General features: G+C 43.9%; 1 protein-coding gene across 3 annotated transcripts in view; it reads left to right on the top strand.

Annotated features, from left to right (window-relative positions):
• The first annotated feature begins 274 nt into the window (after positions 1-274).
• KDM5A (lysine demethylase 5A) overlaps positions 275-25468 on the top strand; it is a 54849-nt gene continuing 29655 nt past the window's right edge. Inside the window, exons 1-10 of one of the 3 annotated variants that reach the window (XM_061574518.1) lie at positions 275-673; positions 8936-9013; positions 9664-9786; positions 15108-15278; positions 16570-16638; positions 17648-17782; positions 19738-19861; positions 21247-21356; positions 22982-23140; positions 25075-25194. In XM_061574518.1, coding sequence (XP_061430502.1) covers positions 500-673; positions 8936-9013; positions 9664-9786; positions 15108-15278; positions 16570-16638; positions 17648-17782; positions 19738-19861; positions 21247-21356; positions 22982-23140; positions 25075-25194 — 1263 coding nt within the window. In that variant the 5' untranslated portion in view covers positions 275-499. Of the gene's footprint in view, positions 674-8935; positions 9014-9663; positions 9787-15107; positions 15279-16569; positions 16639-17647; positions 17783-19737; positions 19862-21246; positions 21453-22981; positions 23141-25074; positions 25195-25468 lie in introns of all 3 variants that reach the window. The other 2 variants (XM_061574516.1, XM_061574517.1) reach the window with 2 other exon arrangements.

Genomic DNA, 25468 nt, shown 5'->3' with positions numbered 1-25468 from the left:
ATAGATTGCAGCCATCTCAAGCCAGAGGACGAGAGAACTCTAGCCGCCACGCATATAAAGGATTTAGAGTGAAAAACTTTGTTTTTACGGGTTTACTTGTTTATGAATGAACCACCACCGGCCGTACCAACACACGCAGAGGTGAAAAACCCTCTGATCTGGCACGAGACCCTCGCCACGCTGTGGTGACGGTGGGCGTGACCGCGCCGTTGACCCCGCCCCCTGTCTTTATTGACCCCGCCTCCTCCCCCCGAGGCCCCGCCCCCCTCACCCAACAATGTCTTTTGTGTGTCCGCGTTGTTTGGGTCGCGGGGCCGCGGCTCCGCGCTGCCCGCCGCCCTCGGCCTGAGCACGGGAAGCGACGAGGAACAGCAACAACAACAACATCACGACCACCGACAACTTGGCCACCCGCAGCAGCCGAGAGAAGCAGGATAACGAGGAGGGAGTACGAGGAGCAGCAGGAGGAGGAGGTGGTGGTGGCGAGCAGCGAGCGACCATGGCGGTGACAGCGGCAGCGGCGGCGGCGGCGGCCTTCGATGAGTTCGTGGCGCCGCCGGAGTGCCCCGTGTTCGTGCCGACGTGGGAAGAGTTCTCCGACCCCATGGGCTACATCGCCAAGATTCGCCCGTCGGCCGAGAAGACGGGGATTTGCAAGATCCGTCCCCCGCCGGTGAGCCAAGTGCGGCCGCTGCTGTGCTGATCGCCGCCGCCGCCCCTCACCTCCCCCCTCACCACCCCCCTCCCCTACCCCAACCCCCCTCCCACTTCCCCGTGCCTCCATCGCTGCCTTGCCTCTGCGTACGTCCGTCGCCTTGTTGCCGTGTCCCCCCGCTCCTCCTCCTCTCTTGCCAGTCTCCCTCGCCGCGTACTCGGCCGTGCCGAGGAGGAGCGGCGGCGTCAAACATGGCGCCGCGCCGAACAAAAGCACGGGGGGGGCCGCGGCCTAGCACGGCCCCACGCCGCGGCCTTGCCTAGAGATCCCTGCGGGGCCGCGAGCGATGGCGCCGGTAGACCAAGGCAGGGGTGGGGGGGGGGTCGTAAGGTCTAGTTTGACACATCCATACCTGCTCCGTCGAGATGGTGGTGTTGTTGTGAATGGGCTACATGACGGGGATTGTAGTTGGCGATTCGGGCAGGGTGATTTAAAGAGCGGCGGTGTCTTGTGATTGTTGACAGCCGCAACTTTACAGCGCCCTCAGCGAGCGCCTCCGTCCGTTATCTGTCCATATCGGAGTTGTGTCAGTGGCGTTGTTTTGTTTTGCTTACAATGTCTTGCTGCATCGGTTGGGACGGGTCCGTTTGCGTTGAACCTTTAGTTTGTGACACGAGAGTGGTCTTTAATGAGCCGTGTGGTACACACACATTACTGTATATACTTGCAGCAAAATGGACTCCTGGCCCACCGAGATTCGGTTTTTGATATTAGCGAAATTGAGATTTTTTTTTTTTGCTTGAAGCCATTGCGGTGAGGGAATACTTGTTCGCTTCAAAACAAACCCCACCGGGTAAACTTTTGCCGCGAGGGCTGGCTTGTCTGCAGGCGGGTCATCGCCGGTGTTTTGTTTATGTTTTTGGTTCGTGTCGTCCCTCATTGTGAATCGCCTCCCCGTCGGGGGTTTTGCACTTGCCCCCCCCCCCCTTTGCATGATTCCACTTGTGTGCACGCACCAATGTTCCCCCCACGAACTTTTTCCTTTCAGTTCGTACGCACCTTAATAGCATACAACGTCCCCTTGTTAAGGAGGCCTGGGCTACACACAATAATGTCCAAAACCTGTCAGATCCCGTTCGATTAACGCCCTACGCCGTGTCGTTTTTGGACTATACTATACCCTAAAACGCTGGTCACTTTAGGTTATTGAATAGGGGAGACCATGATCATGTATATGCCAATCGCCACTAATGTTCGCCCTGGCCTGGAATCAAATTTAGTTTTTAAGGAATGCCGAAAGCAGTGCTTAAACCGCTGCCCCATTACGTATCCTTCATTAAAGCAAATGGCAATATTGAAACATATATCATGCACATACACACAATATATATGAAGAAACACTTGAGTGTAAGCGCATCATGTTGTGGAGAGAATCATTCCCCCCCCCCCCCCTTACAATTTTCAACCAAATATTCCAACTAATGGGGCGCCAAGGTGACTAAATGTTAAGTAACCTCATGTGGTATACAGGATATGTCGTGGGTTCGATCCTAACCCAGATGCCTGGTATATTTGGAGTTTGCATGCTCTCCCCATAGTCGAGTGGATTTTTCTCCGGACCCTCCGGTTTTTTCCCTCACATTTAGAAACATACTTTTAGGGTATTTGGCTGCTATACATTTCCACATGATAAGCCACTTCGTTGAGCTATCATGCGTGACAAGGTCGCTTCTGAAAAAGAGTAGTATAGCTCGGGGTGCCTTACCTGATGAAATAAAAAATTGTTTAAATGAGCACGTCAGATACAGTAATGCATCTTATTCCAAGAATTCCCATTAAATGTATTTTTCAATGACAGAAAATTTAAATACGTTTATACATTTTAATTGTTTTATATTCCGCTCAATATCTATTCCACGAAACGGTATTCTTTCTAAACATGTCATTTAGTGTATATATTTTCGTAATTTTTCGATTTAAAGCTTTCGTGACTGCAGGGATTCATCTTCTTGGTTCTTTCGGTAAAGTCACGTAGAAGGGAAGTAATAAAATAATAATTATGTTTTATTTTTATTATTTTATTACTTCCCTTCTACGTGACTTTACCGAAAGAACCAAGAAGATATTTTCGTAATGTTATAACCAGGTTTCGCTGTGGTGAACTTATCTCCAAAACCCCCTGCATTGCTGGCAAATGATAACCTCCGACACTCATCTTGACTCTCATTGCACTTTTTAAAAATATAACTGACGTGAAAATAAGTGTCGCAGTGAGCAACATGCAAGCAAGTATTCGTGCTGAGTGAAGTTACTTGCGACGTTTACCTTTATCTTGGGAACAGAAAAAGCAATACCCCAAGTGAAACAATCGTAAAGCTATGGGAGGGGCAGTTCCTTGTTATTTTTGGCGTTATTTGCAGATGCTCCTTTGAAACGTAATAGCTAAGTGTGTCCTTCAACAACAAACGCATTCCGCTCAGTCGCCTCCTGTGTGTAATAGGGAGGCTACCTTTTTTTCAAATACCGCGATAATCATTATTTACGAATATTAAGAATAAAAATATCTAATGTTGAAACCTTTTCCAGACAAATGAATAAAAATGCTCATAAGATCAGCAACCCTGATGGTTGCAAAAGCAATATAGCAAATATACTGATGCTCGTGTGCACGTGTAATTTAAGTTGTATTTAGAGCAATACAACTTACAATAAACATGCAAAAGTCACGACAAGATACACGCATGCAAATCAAACGCAACATGTATGTGATAACAGTGAGATATGTACATTGATCGTGATAAGCTGAACTGCAGTGTGCATTATTCAATTGCACGTTGGCTTAAATTACATTTACGAAATGCTCATAATGGCATGAGAGTAATGTAGGTTTGCGGTGAGTTTAGTACACGCGGGGTTTCAATGGCAGGGCCTGTGAGCTGTCATGCCACGTTTCTTGTCAACCAGATGTCCCCTCCTGCTAATTTGCACCCAGCGGGGATGCTTGCTGATGAGACCCATGCGTGGCCCTCTATCTGTGCTTGTGTTTTATGAAAATAAAGGGTGTTTTACGATATGGTGCAAATGGCATTTCTGCAGCCTGCCAGCCGAGCCAGCTCTTAACCACAAACAGCAAGATACATATACACTCTGTTTACCGTGGTTGCAGGACTTCCTCACGTGCCGGCATTGCGATGCCACATTGGGATGGATTAATTGGTTGTTGGTAGGGTTGTAGCAATATAGTCCGTTTTGCTAAATGTTGTTACGCTGTGATTATTGTTTCTCAAAACACTTTGTGACCTGACAAAATATTTCTGAAATATTAAGTCTTACTTAAATTCATTTATATTATCTATGAAATTACGACTTTACTACATGTTTTTTTCGGAGTAATTGATAGCATACTAATTATTTGACTTAATATTTGGGGTTAATTTAATTATTTTTTGTAACGTGTGCAGTTAATTTATTTATCTAAAGACTTGTGGCAGGCTTAGGTTGAGTAAACTACAGTTTAAAAATTAAGCATCCGTTTGGATCATATACTGTAAGTACATCAAAGCACAAAACAATGCAATAAAAAAACATGTAATACCATTACAAAGTTTTCGGAAACTGATATTGCGATTGTCATCCTATTTTGAAAATAAATATTGTATTAATATTAAATTATATCGCAGCGACCCTTGTCATTATTTATTTTCCACAGAGATAACTTTTATTTACTGGACACTTTTAGAGTTGATGTCTTATTAGAATGAATGGTCTTGTATCAGATGTAAATCCTAAAAGGTTAATATCAACATGCACACAAATTTAAAGGGCAGAAGTCGGAATTAACATGTCACGTGAAAATTGTACAAAAAAGCATAGGTGTTTTGTATAACTGGTTGTCATTTCCCTCAATTATTGTCTGATTTCAGTGCTTGTCAAGCTTTTTAAAGAAAACGTGCTGATTTTATGGGTGAAATGTGGCATCATGCACCCTCATTGGTGCAGAATCCCGTGTGGTCGGCATAGCATTTAAGGCTAATGACGCAAAACTCGCTGTGCATTTCTGGGTAAACTCTCCAGGAAACTCCCGTGATATAAACGATAAGGTATTTATCAAATTGGAACAAAACCCAAAATGTAGCCACTCTTGTTACCATTACGAGACTGTGCCTTCAGTGACTTCATCTGCACCGTGTTCATGAGCGTTTTGTTTGACATTGTCGCGATGCCATAGATTTTCTGGGGTGCTGTGCCCATGACCCTTACACAAATGCTTTGGCAGCTTTCTTGTGTTGTAAGCTGCACAACATGTCAGTCATAACCTGCTCTGTCTTCCCTGCCACTTTGTCCCCACTGGATTTGCTGACAGGCTCCTTTGTACGCACGTCCAGCCCGCTCTGGCCCTTCGTGGGTGAAGACGCATGCTGTGGATAATTTTTTGCTCCCTCCCTCTCCCCCGCCACCACGCAGGGTGCAGTGTTTTCTTACAGAAAATGCAATTTGTAAAATAATGTTCCGTGAATGTATGGTCAGTGTATGGAATTAGATTCTTGCACTGGTGTAATGCCATGTCGTGTTGCCTTTACTCGTGTTTATGGGACAGATTATGTCTGTGTAGACACACGATGCACACACTAAGAATGGCTTGCGTAATTGTTATACCATGCCGAATAGAAATCCCCTTTTTTACACTAGTTAATTTATTTGGAAGTTCAACCTGTATCAGGTTCCTAACAAATGTGGTTTATATAAGTAGGCCTGAAATTGAATGGATACAGAACTCAAATTTCAAGTTATTGTAGCAAGTACATTAAGAGAGGTTTTTAAGCTGAAACGTCATTCTGTTTTCTTTGTGATTGTGCCGCTGCGTATAATACATTTACCCTATGCCAATAATGACATGTTTGTTTGTGCAATTAATGCTGTGCAACTCTTTGTTTTATTATTTTAAAAATCTGAATAAATATTTGTGTTACTCAGTTTTGAAGAGAACTTAACGACAAGTCTTACATGCTTTATAATTGCTTCTAAATTCTTATGAAGGGTAGGAGGGGGAGAGATTAACCCCTTATATTTTTGAGTTTCATACATATGGGTGACAGGGTGCCTTTTTTGTGTGGAGTTTGTACGTTCTCCCTGTGTAGTGCGTGGATTTCCACAGGGTTCCCTGGTTTCTTCCCAAAGCTAATTAAAACATACAATTTAAGTTGGTCGAAAATGAATGTCTATATGAGTGAACTTATTTCGCACTATACGTAGCCAACTGTGCTAATTGGAGGTGCGAATTTAATTGTTACAAAATTACCTGCAAATACTCATTAGTGAAAGCTTGGCAGGACCCTCCTGAAAAAGGCTTGACTCAATGAGGCTTTCCTGAGTAATCAAGCATAATAATACTTAGGCTTATAGAGAAGAATGTCTTCTAGAGCATAACAGAATGTAGTGTGCAGCTATTTTTGTTAATTTAGAATTCATATTCTTGGGTTTTTTCGGTAAAGTCACGTAGGTAAAAAATTTAAATGAATAAAAGTAAAATAAAATAAAAATCACGACGTTTCGGAGGCAACACAAGCCTCCGTCTTCAGGTGGAACCGTCACAGCACGCTTGCTGCATCAAGTAAATGAGAAATTCCAAGAGATCCGACCCCGTATATATACTGGTTGAGGGGGGAGGAGCCAGGGCAGGTCCCTGGATAGGAGTTTTTTTTTATTATGGTAAGGTTGGTGCGGCTGAAGCTACGGCTAGTCTACATAGACGGAGGCTTGTGTTGCCTCCGAAACGTCGTGATTTTTATTTTATTTTACTTTTATTAATTTTAATTTTTTACCTATGTTACTTTACCGAAAAAACCCAAGAATATGAATCCTTGCAGTCACGAAAGCTTCAAATCTAGAATTAATTTAGAATTATAGGCAGAGTTTGTGCTAATTTACGGGGATTAGATGGGCTATGCTCTATAGGATAGATATGCTTGTTGCTTGCGTTATTCTAACTTTAAATTCTCCATGGGTTCCTCCAGCAGTTGCTCTGCCATCTACTCTGTGGGCTATTCTATGGAAAACCATATGCTTCCTGCATCACATTGGAAATTTTAAACATTTCTCACTCTCATCTACTTTGCTGTTTACGGAATGATTTGTTTGCATCCTACTTCCGGGCCACATTTGTATATTTTGCCTTGTATAAGTGCATTGCGTTTATTTTGCACCTAATACCATGCTTCAGTAACAAAAAACTGTCCTTTGAAAGTTGTGCACAAAGCATTCGGCTGATTAAACGTTATTTAAAGAAATTTTGGAACTCGTGCTTTCCAGTTTTCAGTCGAAAACACACTGCCTCTTGGATTAATTTGACCTCGTCATTGCCAGTATCTCTTACACATGGCTTCCTGGAATGTGGTCACGATGTTTTATACACAAATGAGCACTTGATGCGAAATATCATGGAAGTTTCTTGCTTTTTAAAGTTCACGTACAGAGATTGTTTTCTGTTTTCATAAGAATCGTATTCAATTATTTATATCTTAATATGGATTGCCTCTTCTGCTATAGTGGTTATGTTGATGTACATTTTATGAAAATATTGTACGTGCCATCCTGAAAGTAATTTATCATGCTTATATTCAATATATGTAGATTTGTTGTCTGCTACATTAAGGTACAAGAACGGTGAACTTTTAACCCCAGCAACTCTTAGGATTAGGACGCCTTGTAAGAGACCTGTCAACCACAAATCCGATAATAATTCTCCCGAGTTGCACACAAAAAAGTAATGCATTAAAGTAATGATCAGATGTTACCAATATGCAGTTGCTGACGCTCTAGGAGATTAGCACACAAGTCGATATATGTCAAAGCAACGAGAAAGGGTCTTTTCACGTCCAAATGCAAGCCAGAGTATGTCCAATGCCCACGAGGCTTTTGTGTGCACACATGGTTTGCTGCCGTGAAAATGGTCAAGCGTGCACCTGCTGGGAAAAAAACTAAAACTACTAAAGTTTTATTTAATTTTACCAGGTAAGGGCCACTGAGCTGCTATATAGCGCTTTTCTGAAGCGACCTGGCCACAAATGATAGCTCAACGAAGTGGCTTATCACGTGGAAATTTATAGCAGCCAAATACTCTAAACGCATGTTTATTAATTTGGAGGGAAAAAACCAGAGGACCCGGAGAAAAATCCATGCCACCACAGGGAGAACATGCAAACTCCAAATATACAGGTGTCGGGGTCGGGATCAAACCCACACACGCCTGCATACCAGGCAAGGTAGTTCACATATTTCACCACTACAGCGCCCCAGTGTGACGTTACCTCTGCCATCACGTATGTGATACGAAATAGATAAATTGGCTCTTGTAGTTTTGTCTGGGGTTGCTCTCCTAATTGGTTAGTTTTTTTTTATTTTGGTAACAAAACACACTCACTGTTGCACTGTTTGTTTGAAAGTCACAATTCTCATCTGAGATTGAAACAATAATATGAAAATCAAATCTAATATAAATGTCATGCACAGCTCTTGAATGTATGTGGGGAGGAAAATAACCGACATTTGATATGGAACATGTAATCTGATTATCACTATCTAATCTTACCAAATTCGCAAACAAACTTCACAAAGCAAAAAAAATATGTGACCGGTATTGGCCAAGTAAACATTCCCCTGCTATAATATTACCTGTAGGTTATTTTATTGGGATTACACACAGCAACATAATCCTCTACTGGACATACTTGGCTGGACCCTCTTGGAAAAGACTTGAGACTCGGTGTAGTTTCCCTGGGTAAATAGGCTGAATAATATTAATAATCATGCAGCATATGAACTCCATGATCCATGGACTTCCCTAGATAAAGGAAGACTGACTTCATATTTGCTGGTCATTTATGTATTTATATGTATGGGAGCTTTTTTCTAGTAGCAGGTATTAAAATAAGAATCGGTGTTAACCTTTCTGCCAATAAAACGGGCATTAAGATGTTCAAACACCAAATAGATAACGTTTGCAAGGAATCAAGTCTGCATTAACCACACGTACTCGTGGAAAAACATGCAAACAAACGTGCTCTGATAATGTGTTGTCTTTGAATATGGTATGTATGTATGTTGAACTTCTTTCGCACCGTACGTAGCGAACCAGTGCTAATTGAAGGTCCCCAATACACTGCATCCCCAGCCCTGCATTAGCTCCTGACACTTGACAATTCTCGCCGCGGAGTGCCGTTATTGGGTCCTCGTGTGTCGGGCGGCCATTCAGTCTTGTGTTGTCTGTGTGGTTGCTTTCAGGACTGGCAGCCACCGTTTGCTGTGGACGTGGACAAGTTTCGTTTCACGCCCAGGATTCAGCGGCTCAACGAGCTGGAGGTAAAGCACTACCAAAATCAGTTGTTTTCCAACTACCGGAGAAACATTAAGGCGGATCATTGCATATGGCAGCGCCCCAGTGTGACGTTACCATTCACGATGTTTATACCGATTTTTGGCAGGTAACCTTAATGTCTCTTCCAAGGTTGGATTTTATTTTGTTGCCTTGGTCAGAAAGGATCCTTCCAATTTTTACTTCGGATTTTCCAGATTATAAAATACTTTGGAATTTAAGAAGCATTCCAAACTTGTGGCCGGTGTCAATAAACTTATACAAATCTGGTCTCGCACACAATAGATTATAAGACCTACCTCCATTTTTTTTTTATAAATAGAGCATAACTAATTTGTGTATTATCCGGAGAAGACAGTATATGAAAGCAAGCTTTTTCACCCTATTATCTATTTTTAAGTTATTATTAGTTTATATTTTCACTGTTTTAAAACGAATTAAAGTGACGCATCAAAATCGGGCACTGTGTGTGATGTATTCGTCGTGGTCTGGCAAAACGTGCATCAGCTTACACACAAAACGCACAACACTCACTTAGCCTTTGGTGCTTGTCAAAATCATTGCAGCTCTTCTGCCGGTTTGGCAGTGGCCTTTGCCGCAGTGCGTTGATCCGCTGCACTGCATCTTGTTCACTCAGGCACAGACTCGGGTGAAGTTGAATTTCTTGGACCAAATCGCCAAGTTCTGGGAGCTGCAGGGCTCCACGTTGAAAATCCCCATCGTCGAGCGCAAGATCCTTGACCTCTACATGCTCAGCAAGGCAAGTGCGGACAGAGCTTTAAGAGACTCGGGTTGTTCCTTCCATGTCGAGCCTTATCGAAAAATTGCGTGCAACGTAAACGATGAAAATTGCCAATCTGTTGGCCGCACTTATCGAAATGTCCTAATAATAGGATAAAACTCCAGCCCTGGTATGTGTGTGTGTTTTTGTGTCTGTTCACACGTAGCACATGGTAACCGATGATCTCTGCTGCCGGTGCCATATGATGGTTTCCGCTGACCAATCGCATTGGAAAGTGCCGTGCGGTTTAATGTTGAGGCTTACCAGATCGGTTCAATTGTGGCCTAAAGTTGAACTGCATTCTATTATGAATTCCACACCTTTTGGAATTGAAAGATTATTGAAATAATCAATTTACAATTGTAAAGGAGACCTTGTCTTCTTGACGATCATTAATAAGAGTCGAATTGTTTTTGGGCCACTGCAAACCCTATCTCTTTCTGTGAATAAATGCATGTTTGTTTTTAAACTAGTATCCTTGTGATTTGTGCATACTGCATTGACTAATGACTGACAGTTCAGGTGGTATGCATGATAACTCACGTTGGGAATTCCCCTGTTGTGTGTGTGTGTATTATGTTGAACTTTTTTCGCACTGTACGTAGCCAACCGTGCTCATCGAAGGTGCAGGGGAATTTATGGTATTATTAGTTGTCCTAGGAATGCATAATTTCAATAATCTAAGTGAATGTTTTCAGGTCATTGCAGTTCACCACTTTCAGGTAGCGATTACCTTCACCTCAAAGAAAATACTGGACCGGTTGTGGTAGATGTCATTTCTAAGCCTGTTTCTAGTTGGAACTGGCACGAGGAGGACTATCCTGGGACAAGAGTTTTCCTACTTTATCAGTTGTCTATATATATATAAAAGGAAAATTTGTGAATGTGTGTCTGTTCGAAATGTTTAGCATACATCCCGACATGCAACAAATTTGAAATTTGGCAAGTGGGTAGTTTCCAGACTGTAGACAATGCAAAAAGTATAACAATAGACTTTCGTATTTTTTTGGGGGGGGTGGGGGGCGCAATAATAGATATATTTTGCAAGGCAAGTGAGCTATGACGTCACATTTGTGACGTCACCCGCATGCGGCAGCGTTACGCAGCGTGCTTGCTGACGTGACGCATCCCCCCCCCCCCCACTCTCCGCGAGTAAAGTGCCATATAAATGTGTTGCAGGTCTAAGGCGTTCTTCGCGCAGCATTGCTTTTTTATTTGAGTCGTTTGCTGCCGTACGCACCCTGAAAGTTGTGTGTGTCTGCAGCAAACGCGTGTATGTGTACCTATGGACGCACGCGTGCGCGTGTGTGGGGGGAGCGGTAGTGTAGTGGTTCGCGCGCTGTGCTACGAACCCGGCGACCCAAGTTCGATTCCCGCTCACGGCCACCATTGGTGACGATTATTTGAACCGGTCCTGAGCCGCCCCGAGGTCGACTCAGCCTCAAACGAGTAACTGGTGGGGTGTGTGAACATCGCCACTGGGGAGACAAAGGCGGCCGGGCGTGGTGAACCCAAGTCCCGGGCGAAGCCGGGTAGTAAAGCTAGTGTTGTATAAGACATTTAGTATCGCACATTGTTAATAACTGTGAAGTTTTCCAGCTTCATTTGGGAGTGAAGAAATGTGAACTTGTGATAACAGGTCATTTTCACCCTTACAGAAATATCCAGACATGTTAGCGTAATTTGTAGGATTCAAATGTGGTCTGTGTGTGACATTGTACGTGCCAGTCTTTTGAGCACCGTTGTTCGTGATCAGGTCTAAAAAGCGGTTAGAAGCAAATTTTATACCCAGCTCATTCAAAGATGCTTCAAACCTTCCCATTTACGTGGGTAAACCGAGCTAACTATGATGATTCTTTGGCTTTGAGAGGCAAGCTGGCTTTGTATGTATTATACATACGTAGAACTTCTTTCGCACCATACGTATCCATCCGTGTTAATCGAAGGTGCGGATTTTGTGCATTTTAGAGCCCCCATCTTAAAGTCTGCCGAGTATACTAACAACCCAAAGCTTGGGGAATCCTTCCTGGTGCTGAATGTACTCGGAAAAAAAACCTCCGTGCACCCACCCAACAACTTGCACACACGTGTGCAACGCGTAAACGTTGGTGCGCAGTCGTTAAGACCGGCACGGAGTTGTTGGCCATGCCACCAGCTCGTAACGCTGTCTCGTTAAAGTGACTGAGGTGGGTTGTTTGTGTCACTGGCCTTTGCAATGAATTCCAAGTATTCCAGGAGGAGGTAACCTAATATTTATGTTTTTTTTTGTGTATCCGTGCACATTAAGCTGTGCCCACCGGCAGTTTGCATTAATGTTTTACTTCAAGGCTACTTTAGAATATTTCTCATCCACAAATTGTTTAATGTTAACCTTCACGTTTAGACTATTAATGCGTAAACAATTTTCCCACTTTCAGCAGATATATTTGAGGTAATAATTCTTCGTATATTTTTTTTTCAAATGATCTTTCATGCACTTTATGACCGACTGAGCCAGTTTTCATGAAACATGGATGAAGAATATAAGTAATCTGTATAACTCTATCACGAGGAATGGCCATCTGCATTCTAGATTTAAATTTAACCTTTTCTTTTTGGTGTTTGAGCAACACTGAATTTAATGCTTAATTAAACTTTGACACCTATTGTTGATTTTATAACTTGATGGTCTACATTAATACCCCAATTTACGTCTCCCCCTTTTTACGTCGTTACTAATACCACTACCCGATATGTCGCCTCAACCCACGCTTACGTCGCTGACAGCATCATCCGTCCTTCTCGGATCCGTCTCCTCTCAGCCTTCAGCCTTCACCTACCCCGTACACGAACTACTTTGCATCGCGCATATAGAAATGGACTGTACTGTAGAGTACAATATATTATTTACGTACCGTATTTTGGTGATGTATTTTATCCTATACTCTTTCTTATTGCACCCTGTATAATTCGTGTTAAAGTTTACCGCTGTACACTCGCGTTGAGTACAGAAGTTTTAGTCATTTAATCTAATGTTGTGAGTACGTCTGGACGATTGTGCGCGTTTTAACACGCAGCTTCACCGCGCCCTCCGTTTTCTCTGCTTAGCTTCTCATGGAGAAATTGCTTTGATTTACGTCGTTTCGATATTCGTCGCACATTTCAGGAACGCATCCACGACATAAGGTGGTATATTGCTGTAGGTCATGTTTACTGGGCTCCCTCTAGTGGTCATCTCATGATATGAATACAGTAGAACCTCTGGTCACGAACGCTTCTGACCACGACCAAATCGGGTTCCGACCAAAAAATTCACAAAACTTTTGAATCTGGTCACGAACACAAACTCGGGTGGCGATCAAACACGGCCGCGGCCGATTTCCCCTTCCGCCCCGTTTTTTTTTGCAAGCACCAAATTTCCTGTTTGTTTACAAACAACAGCGACCCACGTGTGGCCGCTTGCTCAGTCTCGCTTAGTAAGATATTAATTTTGTGAGTGTAGTCATACCCCTCCCCCCTCATTGAAGCCGTTATTTAGAGAGCGAAAGCGCTGAGTACGTAAATCGCTAATATAAGAACCCGTTAATCTCTTCTCGCATCATTCATACGATGATGCGGTGAAGTAAATGTTCATACGATATTACGGCGAATGCTTCCAAAAACAATACTGTACCCAAATATTACTGTTAACTTACTTTCAATAGAAACATGAATTTCTCTTACGAATATTCTCTCTCTCTCTCTCTCAAAATCGACCGACTGATGTAGCAGACGAAACAATCATCTTATTGAACGATTCTAAACCTTGACGCGGCAATGTTAGTTTTCTCTGTTGTTCAAGGTTTTCTCAGTGTTATTCAATGTTTTTACATATAGTTTACTATTACACTGTAAATTCTATGGCATAATTAACTATTTTTGTGCTTAAAAATAAAAAAAACTATTTATATACAGTTCGTAGGAGTCTGGAACGGATTAATCGTATTTACATACAATCCACTGGGGAAATTAGGTTCTAGTCACGACCAAATCGGGTTGCGACCAAAGTTATGGAACGAATTATAGTCGTGACCAGAGGTGTTCTACTGTACTAAGTCACGAGTCAATCTGAGAAAAAGTAAATTTTCTAATTATCACCCAGTTTAAAATGTGAGAATCTTTGAATATTGGGTTACTTCTCAACAACATAATTCATCTCTCTGGGTGAGATGGTTGAATAAAGATGTGCGTTTGACCGCCGGCTATCTAATTCCTTTTTTTTGTTGCCGTTCCTGCTGGTATGCACTGTCAAATTTGTTGACGTTCAGGTTATATTGAGCATTGATGAATGTTTATCATGAGAGGTGGCTGGGTGAGCGAGGTAACGGCGCTGAACTGGCAATGCTGACAACCAGGGTTTGATTAAACCAGATCATCCTCAAGTACAGTTAATTGATGGTCTCAGTCTGGTCACCAATGACTGCCCAAAAATATTATCACAGGTTTGCTTGTGATCATAATTTGGTATAAATTCCAGCTCTTAAGAACTAGCACGGTTGGCTACGTCCGGTGCGAAAGAAGTTCTACATGCGTACGTAGACAATATCAACTTGACTGTCATGCAGTCAATCATCATGCGCGCCATTACCCAACATCAAGGGTCGAACTGCTCTGCGAGAGAAGTAGAATTTGTCTCGTGACATGACCCCGATCGCACAATCGGGATTAAATTGACGGAACAGTAGCAATTTTCTCAAACAAATATACAATATTAATACTCATCGTGCCTATTATGTTTGTTTCAGTTCATCCCATTATGCCATTTCTTTTTAATGCTTATGTTTGTGTCTTTTTGGCACCTCTTGCGAGGCATGATTTAAAGTTCACTCTCATTAGAAACACGAGACTCTGTGGGCATTGCTGAGTGTGTCAGGTGTGTCCAATACAGAGAACGGAGTGATTGATAGCATTACCATAAAATCACTATAATACACTTGGCTGGCCTCACCCATTTGTCTAATTGGATCCGTTTCATTTATCCGTCAATGGAAAATGGTACGACATGCACGTAAACAAAAGGATATGAATAACATTGGCCCCTCCATACATTTCGTCCTCGAGTCCCTGAACGCATGCGGTAAATTCACCACTAATGCCACTTGGCTGATACAAACAAGTTTGAAAAATACAACCCCTCAATACTGACTGAGGACATTTAAGGACACTACCCTAGAACATGTATTCTAGTTCTGTGTATTCAGCTTAAACCAAGTCTCTTGATTATTCGTATTCGAGCTCTTCGTGTAACCCTTGCGTATTTTTGCTCTCGTATGTGTACACAGGTGGTGTCGGAGGAAGGTGGCTTCGAGACGAGCTGCAAGGAGCGCAAGTGGTCGCGTGTAGCGGCCAAGATGGGATACCCGGCAGGGAAGGGAGCCGGATCACTGCTCCGCTCTCACTACGAGCGCATCCTGTACCCCTACGACCTCTTCCAGTCTGGAGTCAGCCTCTCCGTGAGTGTCACATACTCCGCGCGCCACTTCTGCTGCCCATTGTTTGGACGCCCGACAGGCGATAGATGAGCACTAAGCGCTGCCATTCATCATGATAGAAGTGCCGGGAAAGAAGTCTGTGCGCTGTGCTTTCGAAAAGAGGGCTTGCACTCGGGCCTCTTGAGGCGACACGGTGAAATGTTAAGTTCTGTCTATATAGCCGTTGTTGCAGACCTTAAATCTCAAGGACTTGTGTACATTGGGATGCACTGAACATATTTGAGCTTTTCAGTGCAGCAGCAATGCTGCCTTGTAGTTTTAATTGTGAAATTGATAGCTTTTGTGCATTCGGTTCCCAATAACCGCACAGCACACCCTGGGGTAGTCACTTTAAAAGCAAAACAATTCTGACATGGTGCAAATTATGCGGAGTTTAATTTCGTCCCTCGCTTCAATATTGTAGGATCCTAACCCCTTCGCCATGTCAGCTGCTCTAAATCAGAATTTTGCACGTGTTTTAACTTGCATCCTTTTCACTTAACCTTGACTAGTATTATATGCAAGTTACTGCACGCACGTACCTTCAGAAATCCCAAATCCTTTACAGTCTGTGAATACTTCATTTGCTATCACTTTCTTTGCATTGCTTTTCAGTAGAAATATTGAACTTTTGATGTGTGTGGGTTGTGACCATTTATTGCTAGGACCATGACTCCTCTCCCATGAGCTGTGTGTGGCCTTTGAGGTGTGAGCAGCAACGCGGCGTCAATAAAGCGAGGAACTAGGAATAAATCAGTATGCGCAACTCATCTTGGCGCATAGTCTTCTCAGTTCCTTCCTCATCGCTGCTTGGCCAAACGATGAAACAATGCTTTGCCAGTTCCGCGCTCGTTGAAAACCCCGTCGGTCAAGAACAGTCGTGCGTCAGGCAACCAGCAGGCGGAGATTTACAGGGTTAAGGCAGCGGTTCTCAACTTAATTGGCCGCTCGAACAAGATCACATGTCCACATGTCCAGATCACAGTGTCCCACGCCTCTGGTCAACACGGTGTCAGCAAGGCGATTTGTTTCACATTGTGCCGTAGTGTGTTTTGTCGCCACACATCGACGATGGCGTTCCCCTCTTACATTTCAAATTTCTCCTGCACGGTATCCATGCTGCAGTCTGTGACCCCGACGAGTTGAAAACCGCTGTGTTTTTAAGCGGTGGTTGTGAGGGGTCCCAGGCATCAGCGTTTTGAAAGGATATGTGCGTGTTGGGTTGTAGTGCACTGATGTGACATTGACGCTGTCGCCTCGCTTGTGCACTCAGACCCTCTTAACCCTCTCCAAGCAGAAAATCTCCCTCAGACTGGCAGTAGCTGAGTTTTGCACAAAAGAGGTATGTTGTGTATTTAAAATCCTAACGTAACTCTCAAGTTCTTTCTAGATTGCTAACACTTAACTCGGCAACTTGAACGCGAGGCTGAGGAATAATTCGGTGCTGTGACCCTTCCAGAGGCAGCCGTCTCCCGATGTTCCCTTCTCTTTGCACGGATCACAGTTAGGGCTGTGCCGACGGACCGGTTTTATCGTCGGTGGAATTTTGTGTAACGTTTATAATTGAACATGTGGACAAACAAAGCAATCGTGAGTGCGATTATGGCCGTATACTGTACAGCTTTGCAGTCTAATACGGTATTGAACTCTGCCCTGTTTTGCCAAAGCTTCAGCCGTAAAGGAAGGGGAGCAAGCATTTTTCAACGTTTAAGCACTTTCGCTTATCCTTGGTTTTAAACTTTAATGCCTTGTTTTAAAAATGCCAGCAGCGTTTCCTGTGCAATCGTGGAGAAGAAGCTTCAGCTTAGAATTAACTGTCACTTTTCTCGCCGAGTCCCTAGTTTTCTGTGACACCGGTTACGTGTATTTCATGAAGCGCGAATAAAAGCATTGCGCATGCTTCTTTTGTTGAGTTATTTTTATTTTAGTGGCGATGGTGGTGAGGCCTTGCAAAGGATTTGGAATGTTGAATTAACGACTAAGGCACATTTTATTTGCCTCCAACCAAGTGCATGTCGATTTATGCCTTAGAAAGTTAAATATTAAATCATATTCACTAACTTAATTACCCTGTTGAGGGAAGAAAAAATATTTACAAGCGCTCATCGTATCGTCGCTTGATGCCATTTAACTTCATATCACCTTAATATATTGTCGCAGCGAACTGTGAAGGTGACCCCTTGACATGTTAACGAGCCTTTTAACTTGAAGCCCTCTTCTTGCCGGCGTTTCTCAGACCTAGACAACGTGTGACTGCTGGACCGCATCGACGGCGCGGTGAAAAGTTTTTTTGTCGCTGTCTCCGTGCGCTGAAATGCGCGTGGGCCGCTCTGTGCTCTGTTTTCACTCAGGGGCTCTCCAAGCCGCAGTTTGAGAGCAACGACAAGGACAAGGAGTACAAGCCGCACAGCATCCCGCTCCGACAGTCATTACAGCCTCCCAAAACCGACAGCTATGGTCGCCGTGCCAAGAGGCTCAAGCAAGAGGTGCCTTCAGTCTAAACTTTACGCCCCGTACTCTTTGGTAACCGAGTTTGTTTCTCAGTCCGCTTGTCCTGGTGAGGGTCGCAGGGGGCAGCGTGTTGAGTAGGGAGGTCCAGACTTCCTTTCCCTGGCGACAGACTCCTAGCTCTACACTACTATGCACTGCACTACTACACTATACACTACTTTACATTACACACTACTTTACATTATACACTACTATCCACAGACTCGAGCTCTTCCTGGGGAATTCCCAGGTGTTCCCAGGCCAGCTGAGCGACATTGTCCTGCCAGCGTGTCCTGGGCTGGCCCCCCCAGGGTCTTTGCCCAGTTCAGGTGTACGCTTGACGTTGTGGGTGGTTCCTCAACACTTTAATCTAAGCCTCAAATAAATAACCTGTGCCCTTATGTCAAAAAACCTCCGTCTCGCAGCTTTTTTATATAGCGTCCTGAGTTTTTGGGAGGTTTAGCCTTTGCGATTAATTAGTGTGCGTGGCTCCTGCTAGGAAACCATAGTACCCGGAGAGAGAACACACAACACTTACAGCGGGGTAACCAAACTTAACACGGACCCCTCACCTGGCCACCCTCACAGCCCAAGCTGATGGGACTTGGTATTCCTAGGCAGTCTCCCCATCAAAGTACTGACCAGACTCAGCCTTTGCTAATCTCCTGATATCTAGCGAGGTCGGATATATTTCGGGCAAAATTTCTGATTGGTGATTCGTTTATTTGGTCATCGGCGATCTCATAGGTATTCTAGTCATTATCGTTGAGGTATTTAATAACATATTCTTAGGTTTTTTTGGTTAAGTCACGTAAGTAAAACATCAAAATAAAAATAAAATAAAAGTAAAAAATCACGACGTTTCGGAGGCAACACAAGTCTCCGTCATCAGGTGGGACCGTCACAGCCGTATTTAATAACATGGTCAGGGTATTTAAATTGGTGTGTATTATTTATATTGGTGCTCTGGCTGAAGATTATTATCATAAATGTATTGAAATCTATTAAGTATTTCTACCAGCCCAGGATTGGCCCAGTTTTGGTGTAAATTAAATACTATTTACTATTAACATAACAAGTTTTGTCCATTTTAATGAAGACAGGAACATGCTGTCATGTGTGTAATTGAAACTCGAGACTGGTAACTCGTCGCTTTTTATTTGTAATGTTTCAGATTATCGTTTATTACATACTGATGACTTGTTCTTCAGCTGTTTACAGAGTGGATTGCTTGGCTGAGACAAAAAAAAACATAGCCTCATTTCCTCCAACAACAACAAACAGTGACGAGTCCCGTTTGTTTGTACTCATTTTATGTTTCTGTTCAGACTGCATTGTAAAAAAGGGCAAATGTCTGTGCAAGCGGGTGTTGGATTCTTCCCCTTGAAATCACACCGCTCGTGGTTCCTGTGATCTGCCCCAGCTCTATTGACTGTAGATTCTGACGAAAGAAAGTCAATAGCCATCGGCGTTGTTATGGTGACGTTAACGGAAATTACTGCTGATGTAAGAAATTAATGACAACGTAAATAATGCTTCCTTCCTATGTTTATCTTTTCACGTAAAAAAATATTTTGCGCGCAGCCCATTGGCCTTCTCCGAGCGCATCATCAGTTCGATACAAGCAATCTCCGGACTGTTTTCGATATTCAGTGTCACATCAGTATATTCAGGCTTGCTTGAACCAATGAATATAAAATAATAATTTAAATAAGTCTTGTTGCATATCCTATTGACCTTCCAAGCCAATGTTAACCAGCAGCATTTTTTTTTACCCCCAATAACCCTGCCACCTTCTTTGCCCGTCTTGTGTCTTAGCATCATAGTAATGTTGGTAATCTTGGTATGTATGTTGAACTTCTTTCGCACCGTACATAACCAACCGCGCTTATCGGAGGTGAAGCTAATGCTGATGCGTGCCCCCGTGTTCCATGATTTTACTGTCGCCCAGCCGGACGTTGTAGATACAGAGATGCCCAAACTCCCGGAGCTGCGACGGATGCAAGCCTACTGCTCGGGCATGCGTGCCAGTGCTCATGTGAGCGCCAACAAGGACAAGCTTGTCAAGGTCAAAGGTAATTTGGGGAGTGTCCTGGCCATCATTTGAATTGGTTGCGATGTGAGACAGGTCACGACAGATTAGCAAAAAAGCATCTAAGCAGAATGTTTAATTTTAGGTTTTTTGGTCTCGGCAACATTCTCAGGACTGCTTATAAGACAAATAAAACAGTTTCTTGCTGCGCGCGTGCGTTGAATTTTTTCGAGGTTCCTCATCGATGACCGATCCTTGAAAAGGATTTCTTAGAAGATACTGTAAAAAAAATCAAATACTAATTACCTTGTGAACACACATCTAGGCTGTATGTCCTCTACTATTTGACGTGAGTTTGAAGCTTAATGAATAAAATAGACTTCAGTGACTTTCAGGCATGCCGAAGGAATGCGCCTGTGACATCACTGCACTGGTGACTTATTATAAAGTTCACTGGTCATGTCACAGTAAGCACCGTCTAGCCAAAACAATTATGCAACCATTAAATGCACTTGATGCGTTGTTTCCAGTGTTTAAAATTACACTGCTCAAGTTAACTATTTTTTCTACTTGTGTCTCCCATTTGGAGGCACATGCAAACGCCTTGAGTAACACGAGTACATTTAATTGAAAACTAATATTAGTGCACGATTATAATTTAATTAAGTCAGGCGACCCTCAACGAGTCTCAAAGACTCTTTTTCAGGAGGGTCCTGCTGGGTATTAAGGTAAATGGCACACGCGTGGTCTCTGTGCGGTCTACTGAGCTCCAATTCCAAGCGGCTGAATTAGAAGCGTGTGCGGCCGTGCCTGGCCAGACGTGTACGCGCTTCATTTTTTTTTCCAGTCTCTCGTACGAGAGCCCCACTTCTCCAGCTCCTCTCCATCTCTCAACCTTGTTTTTGTCCTCCATGTCTTTTAGAAAGGGATTGGGAATTTCGACAATAGATGATAGAATGTCAACCTCGAGATGGACTGGGAATAGATAGAAACATTATAGGTATTGTCCATCAGAGACTTTGTACATGTGGTCCAGATGAATGGTGAGCAGTTCCCAAACATGCTCTTGTACGCTAACATTTATGGGTTGAGGCCACAAAGGACGGCCGAGGAAAAGGTGGATTGACGATATTGGAGAGGACTGCACAGCGATGGGGCTCGCACCCGCAGAGGCACTTAGAACTTGCCAGGGACTCAAGGGGTTGGAGGTTGGTCTTGGACGGGCTGCCAGCACACAACGATCTTCTGGTTGTCACCTTACGCTTGTATGTATGTTGGATTTCTTTCGCACCGCACGTTGCCAACCATGCTAATAGGTGCAGGGGAAGGACAAGAAGTAAGATAATAATAATAATCCCCTCTTACAACCTTGCACTTCCTTATACTCACCAACTCCCCCCCCACTGCCCCTCCGCTTCCTCTCGGCAGAAGAGGCGCGGGCGGTGGGCTCGAGGACTGAGCGCGCCTCCGAGGTGGCAGCGGCGGCGGCGGTGAAGGCGGGACGCGGGGTGCTGCCCTGCCGCAGCCCCGACCCTGAGGTAGGTGGCGCGGCGGAGAGCGGCTCTGGCAACGGAGGGGACGGCAGGACTCGCATGCAGATGCGACAGCGGACCGGCGCGCTCTCCGCACAGTTCGTAAGTTTCACAAGCAACCCGAGCACAGACTCCTTCCTGCACAACCTGAGCCTTCCTCCTTCCAGCTGCTGCAGCCGAGGCGAGCACACCATCTCTCTCCCTTCTTCTGTCTCATCAGCACCTGCTTGTGGACAGCAAAGGACCGTGTGTGTGCCTGAGGCCACACGCTATTTGTGCGGGCTCCGGATATCCATTGATGTCGTTCACAACAGCAGCACATTTTGCGTTTGTGTTGGGCAAGCTTTGAAACATTTTCCCCAATTGCTGAGTTATGAGACTCTTTTGGGTAAAGTGTTACGATGGGAACTATGTTTCTGTGCAGAATTTGAGGGGATCCCTCTGTACAGTTCCACTGTAAATGCTCTTTCGGCAATGGAAAATTATCAATGGAAATGTGTGGCTTGCCAAGTTAAGTTGTCCACAAGTCAAAAATGCCTTTCACAAAGCGAATTCCACTCTTACATTTCAAAATGTTTGAGCTCAGCCACTGCAGCTAGTAAACAACACATGGGGTGCCATGCCATGTCCCCTGATTCGTGAGTTTTCTTGATTATATACTGATCATTGTCAGTTGTTTGCGGTCGCTTTGTGAACTGGATCCCATTTCTCTTTCCTCCACTCTATGGACAAGGTTGCCAATTTCAGTGTGGCTTTTTTTATTTAGGGTGAACACAGTTTGTCAAAAAGATGCGTCTCGTGTGAAATGTGGTCTTCAAGGGGTTATAGTTGTCCCACGTACTGATTTTGGTAACCTTGACCTGACATCCTTATTTCATCTCAAGAGCCGTCTCTCCTTGGCCATCGATTTCTTCGTGAGACTTCTTCCCTCTGGGCTTCCAGAATAACAGGACACTTTGTAACGTTTGTATTTTGCAAGGATTAGCGGCACGACTGTCTTCTCTCTCCCAAATTACACTTTATATGTGCAAATGCAACTTGTTATTGCACTTATGTACACCTTGATCATCAAATTAAAGGGTTTATATTTTTAGTTGTAATGTGTCAATAAGCTATCTTTTTCACACCGAGGCGGGATGCTCCCATGGTGTAATGGGTACTACACAATGCACTTGCAGTTTAGAGGTCGCCGGTTCGATTGCCATCTCCCAGCAATGCATTTTGAATAATGGTGCAAGTTTCTAAAATCGCTTCAGCCTCTTTCCACCCAGCGGTGTAATGGGTACTCCACAGTTAGTTGATTGCAGGTTGCAGAGCTGCAGTTGAAACAAACAATGCAGACATTTTATTAAAGCCCCCCCAAAACACCTCTTTTCACCCAGAAAGATAACTGTTAGATGACGTGTGGATGGGGCAAAGAGCATATACTTTCAAGACCTCTGGCCAGTTTGGAAGAGTAGACCAAAAGGACCTTTCGGAGGACTCTCAGGAGCTTCCTCCAGTCGAAGTTGTCCCGCCTGCATTGGCCCAAGGAATAAATTGCAGCGCTGCACCTTTCAGGTTAAGTCCTCATTGTGACGCTGATTAAGTGTTACGTGTGTGTGTGTGTGCGCTCGCGTGCATCGATTCAGATTGAGATGTACGTGTGCCTGGTGTGCGGACGCGGGGACGAGGAGGACAAGCTGCTGCTGTGCGACGGCTGTGATGACAGCTACCACACCTTCTGCCTCATCCCACCGCTGCAGGACGTGCCCAAGGGTGACTGGCGCTGCCCCAAGTGTGTGGCCGAGGTGTGGTCCCCCACGCATGGGCTTGTACCTAAAGCACGAGCCGTACGACCATAGGGATACCTGGTGCAGCAGGGAAAGAAAAAAAACACCCAACAGTGTTTTGTGTAAATGCTTACCCCGAGCTCTCGTACTCTGATGGTGCATTGTCTTTGAGTTGTGCGCCTTTTGGCGTCATCTGGTCCAACCCATGTGAGACGAGGCTCTAAGGAAAGCTGTCTCGGGTGTGGACCAATCAACTTCAAGGACAGTGCATACAGAGTTATGTTTTTTGTTTGCATTATGACTGCAGGTATTGTGGTCTATGCAAACATGACTCCTTGTAAAAAAGGTGTCGGTTTTGTTGCCATATAGAAGAGTAAAAAAACAATTATCAGTGTTTTTTGTATTTCGTGATATCGCATGCTAGTATCGTCATAATTGACCAACAATTTGTCAATTAGACAACTTTACAAGGATCTGCAGTCTCAAGAGGCAGCCTCTTCGCTGTGGGAGAGACTACCACTTGCGCATATGGTGATTTACAGCTACAATGGCACACACGAGTCGTGATACTGTCGGCAGCGTCATCTTTGTTCACGAAGAACAACAACAACAACCGCCATTCCCCACCGAGTGACGGTGACATCACCACGGCGCTTGTGCCAGGTTGTGTACTTTTAAGGCCATGTGAAGGACAGGGACAACATTAACACGCACTGAGATCTCATCAACAAATGAAAACCATTTAACATGTAGAGTGCGAGCATTTGTGTATAGTTCTTACATTAGAAAAAGTGCTATTCATGTTAGAGGTGCAATGGGTAGGAGCCTTCGAAAAAAACACTTAGAATGTACCTGCTGTCATCAGGTCTGAGAAGGTAAGCAGAAATAAGTGCTTGGATGGGTGACCACCATGCACAGTAAGTTATAATATACACTCGCAGGGTTTCCCATTACAGATTTGACCATTCATGCAAAAAAAATGAAGGAGTAGTTCGCTTATCTCAACCATTCGTGATTAGCGGCGAGGTTCCTGTACGGTATGCATCATGAAGTATAGTACCTTACTATAATTACACTCTGCTCACGATGATGCCGCCACAGAAGAATACGCATGCCATCATCATCCATAGTAAGTCATTGTATTTTTTTAACTGCATATATATATACTGGAAATGTCATTAACCGTATCTTTATTTTCAGGTTTACTTTTATGTGTCCAGTACAATAAAAATGTGTTTAAATATTTACATTGAACATGCAGTTATATTTAACACTAGAAAATATTAATTATATTTTAGGTAAAAAATATTCCCTGTTTCGTGTTTCGGTGAACGTAGGGGGACAAAACGAAAGGAGGGGGTGCCACATTACGAACCGTGAACCAAGCCATATTTTCGCCACGTGCCTTTGAGCTTGCAGGTCGTGAATTTGCCGAGTGCGACTATTTTCAGGAACGTTACCCCCATGATCGGCAAGGTTTTGGTGTGCATATATATAAGATATATGCACCATAGTTATGACGAAGAGCAATTGCCGAAAAGTCACCTATTATGTATACAGTAAATCCTTGGATTGCGAGTAACTTGGACTGCGAGTGTTTTACAAGACGAGCAAAATGTTTAAATAAATATGAATTTGATAAATGAGCGAGGTCTTGCAACGAGCAGTACGTGATCACGCTTTGTCTTCCGAGCGTCACATGATCACAACTGATATACGAGTGCTTTGATATACAAGTGCTTTGGATTAAAAACATGTTTCCGGAACGAATTATGCTCGCAATCCAAGGTTTTACTGTGTCTCTAGTTTTCATTTTTTTCCCAGTGTTATTTACGAATGCGTTGCGTTCATTGATGTGTTCCTGTATTATTACATGTGACCCCTTTTTGTGCTGCCCAACACCGGTCACAGACTAATACCCTCCCCGACGCGTGAATCTGATCGGCTCGCAGGAGTGCAGCAAACCCCAGGAGGCGTTTGGCTTTGAGCAGGCCACCAAGGAGTACACTCTGCAGACCTTCGGAGAGATGGCAGATGCCTTCAAGTCAGACTATTTCAGCATGCCCGTGCACGTACGTACCTGACCCTCGTAATCCGCACATTGCACGATATTTGGCTTCTGCTGTGGGTCAGGAGCTTTACAAAAATAATTAAGGCAACGCTTCCTCGCACTTCATATTTACGTGCTGTATTTGCGCTTCTTTTTGTACGTCTAAATATGGGGTGATGAATAATGGAAGCTTATGACCACATCACCTGGAACGTGTGCCCGATCTCATCAGATCTTGGGAGCTAAGCAGGCCTAAGCCTGGATAGTGATAGGATGGATGCCTACCATGCACACAA

Source organism: Lethenteron reissneri, chromosome 55 (assembly GCF_015708825.2).
Source record: "Lethenteron reissneri isolate LAM-NWPU_2019-01 chromosome 55, ASM1570882v1, whole genome shotgun sequence".
Lineage (NCBI taxonomy): Eukaryota > Metazoa > Chordata > Hyperoartia > Petromyzontiformes > Petromyzontidae > Lethenteron > Lethenteron reissneri.
The sequence above is the reverse complement of the archived record's forward strand: the minus strand, read 5'-3'. Positions and strand labels throughout refer to the sequence as shown.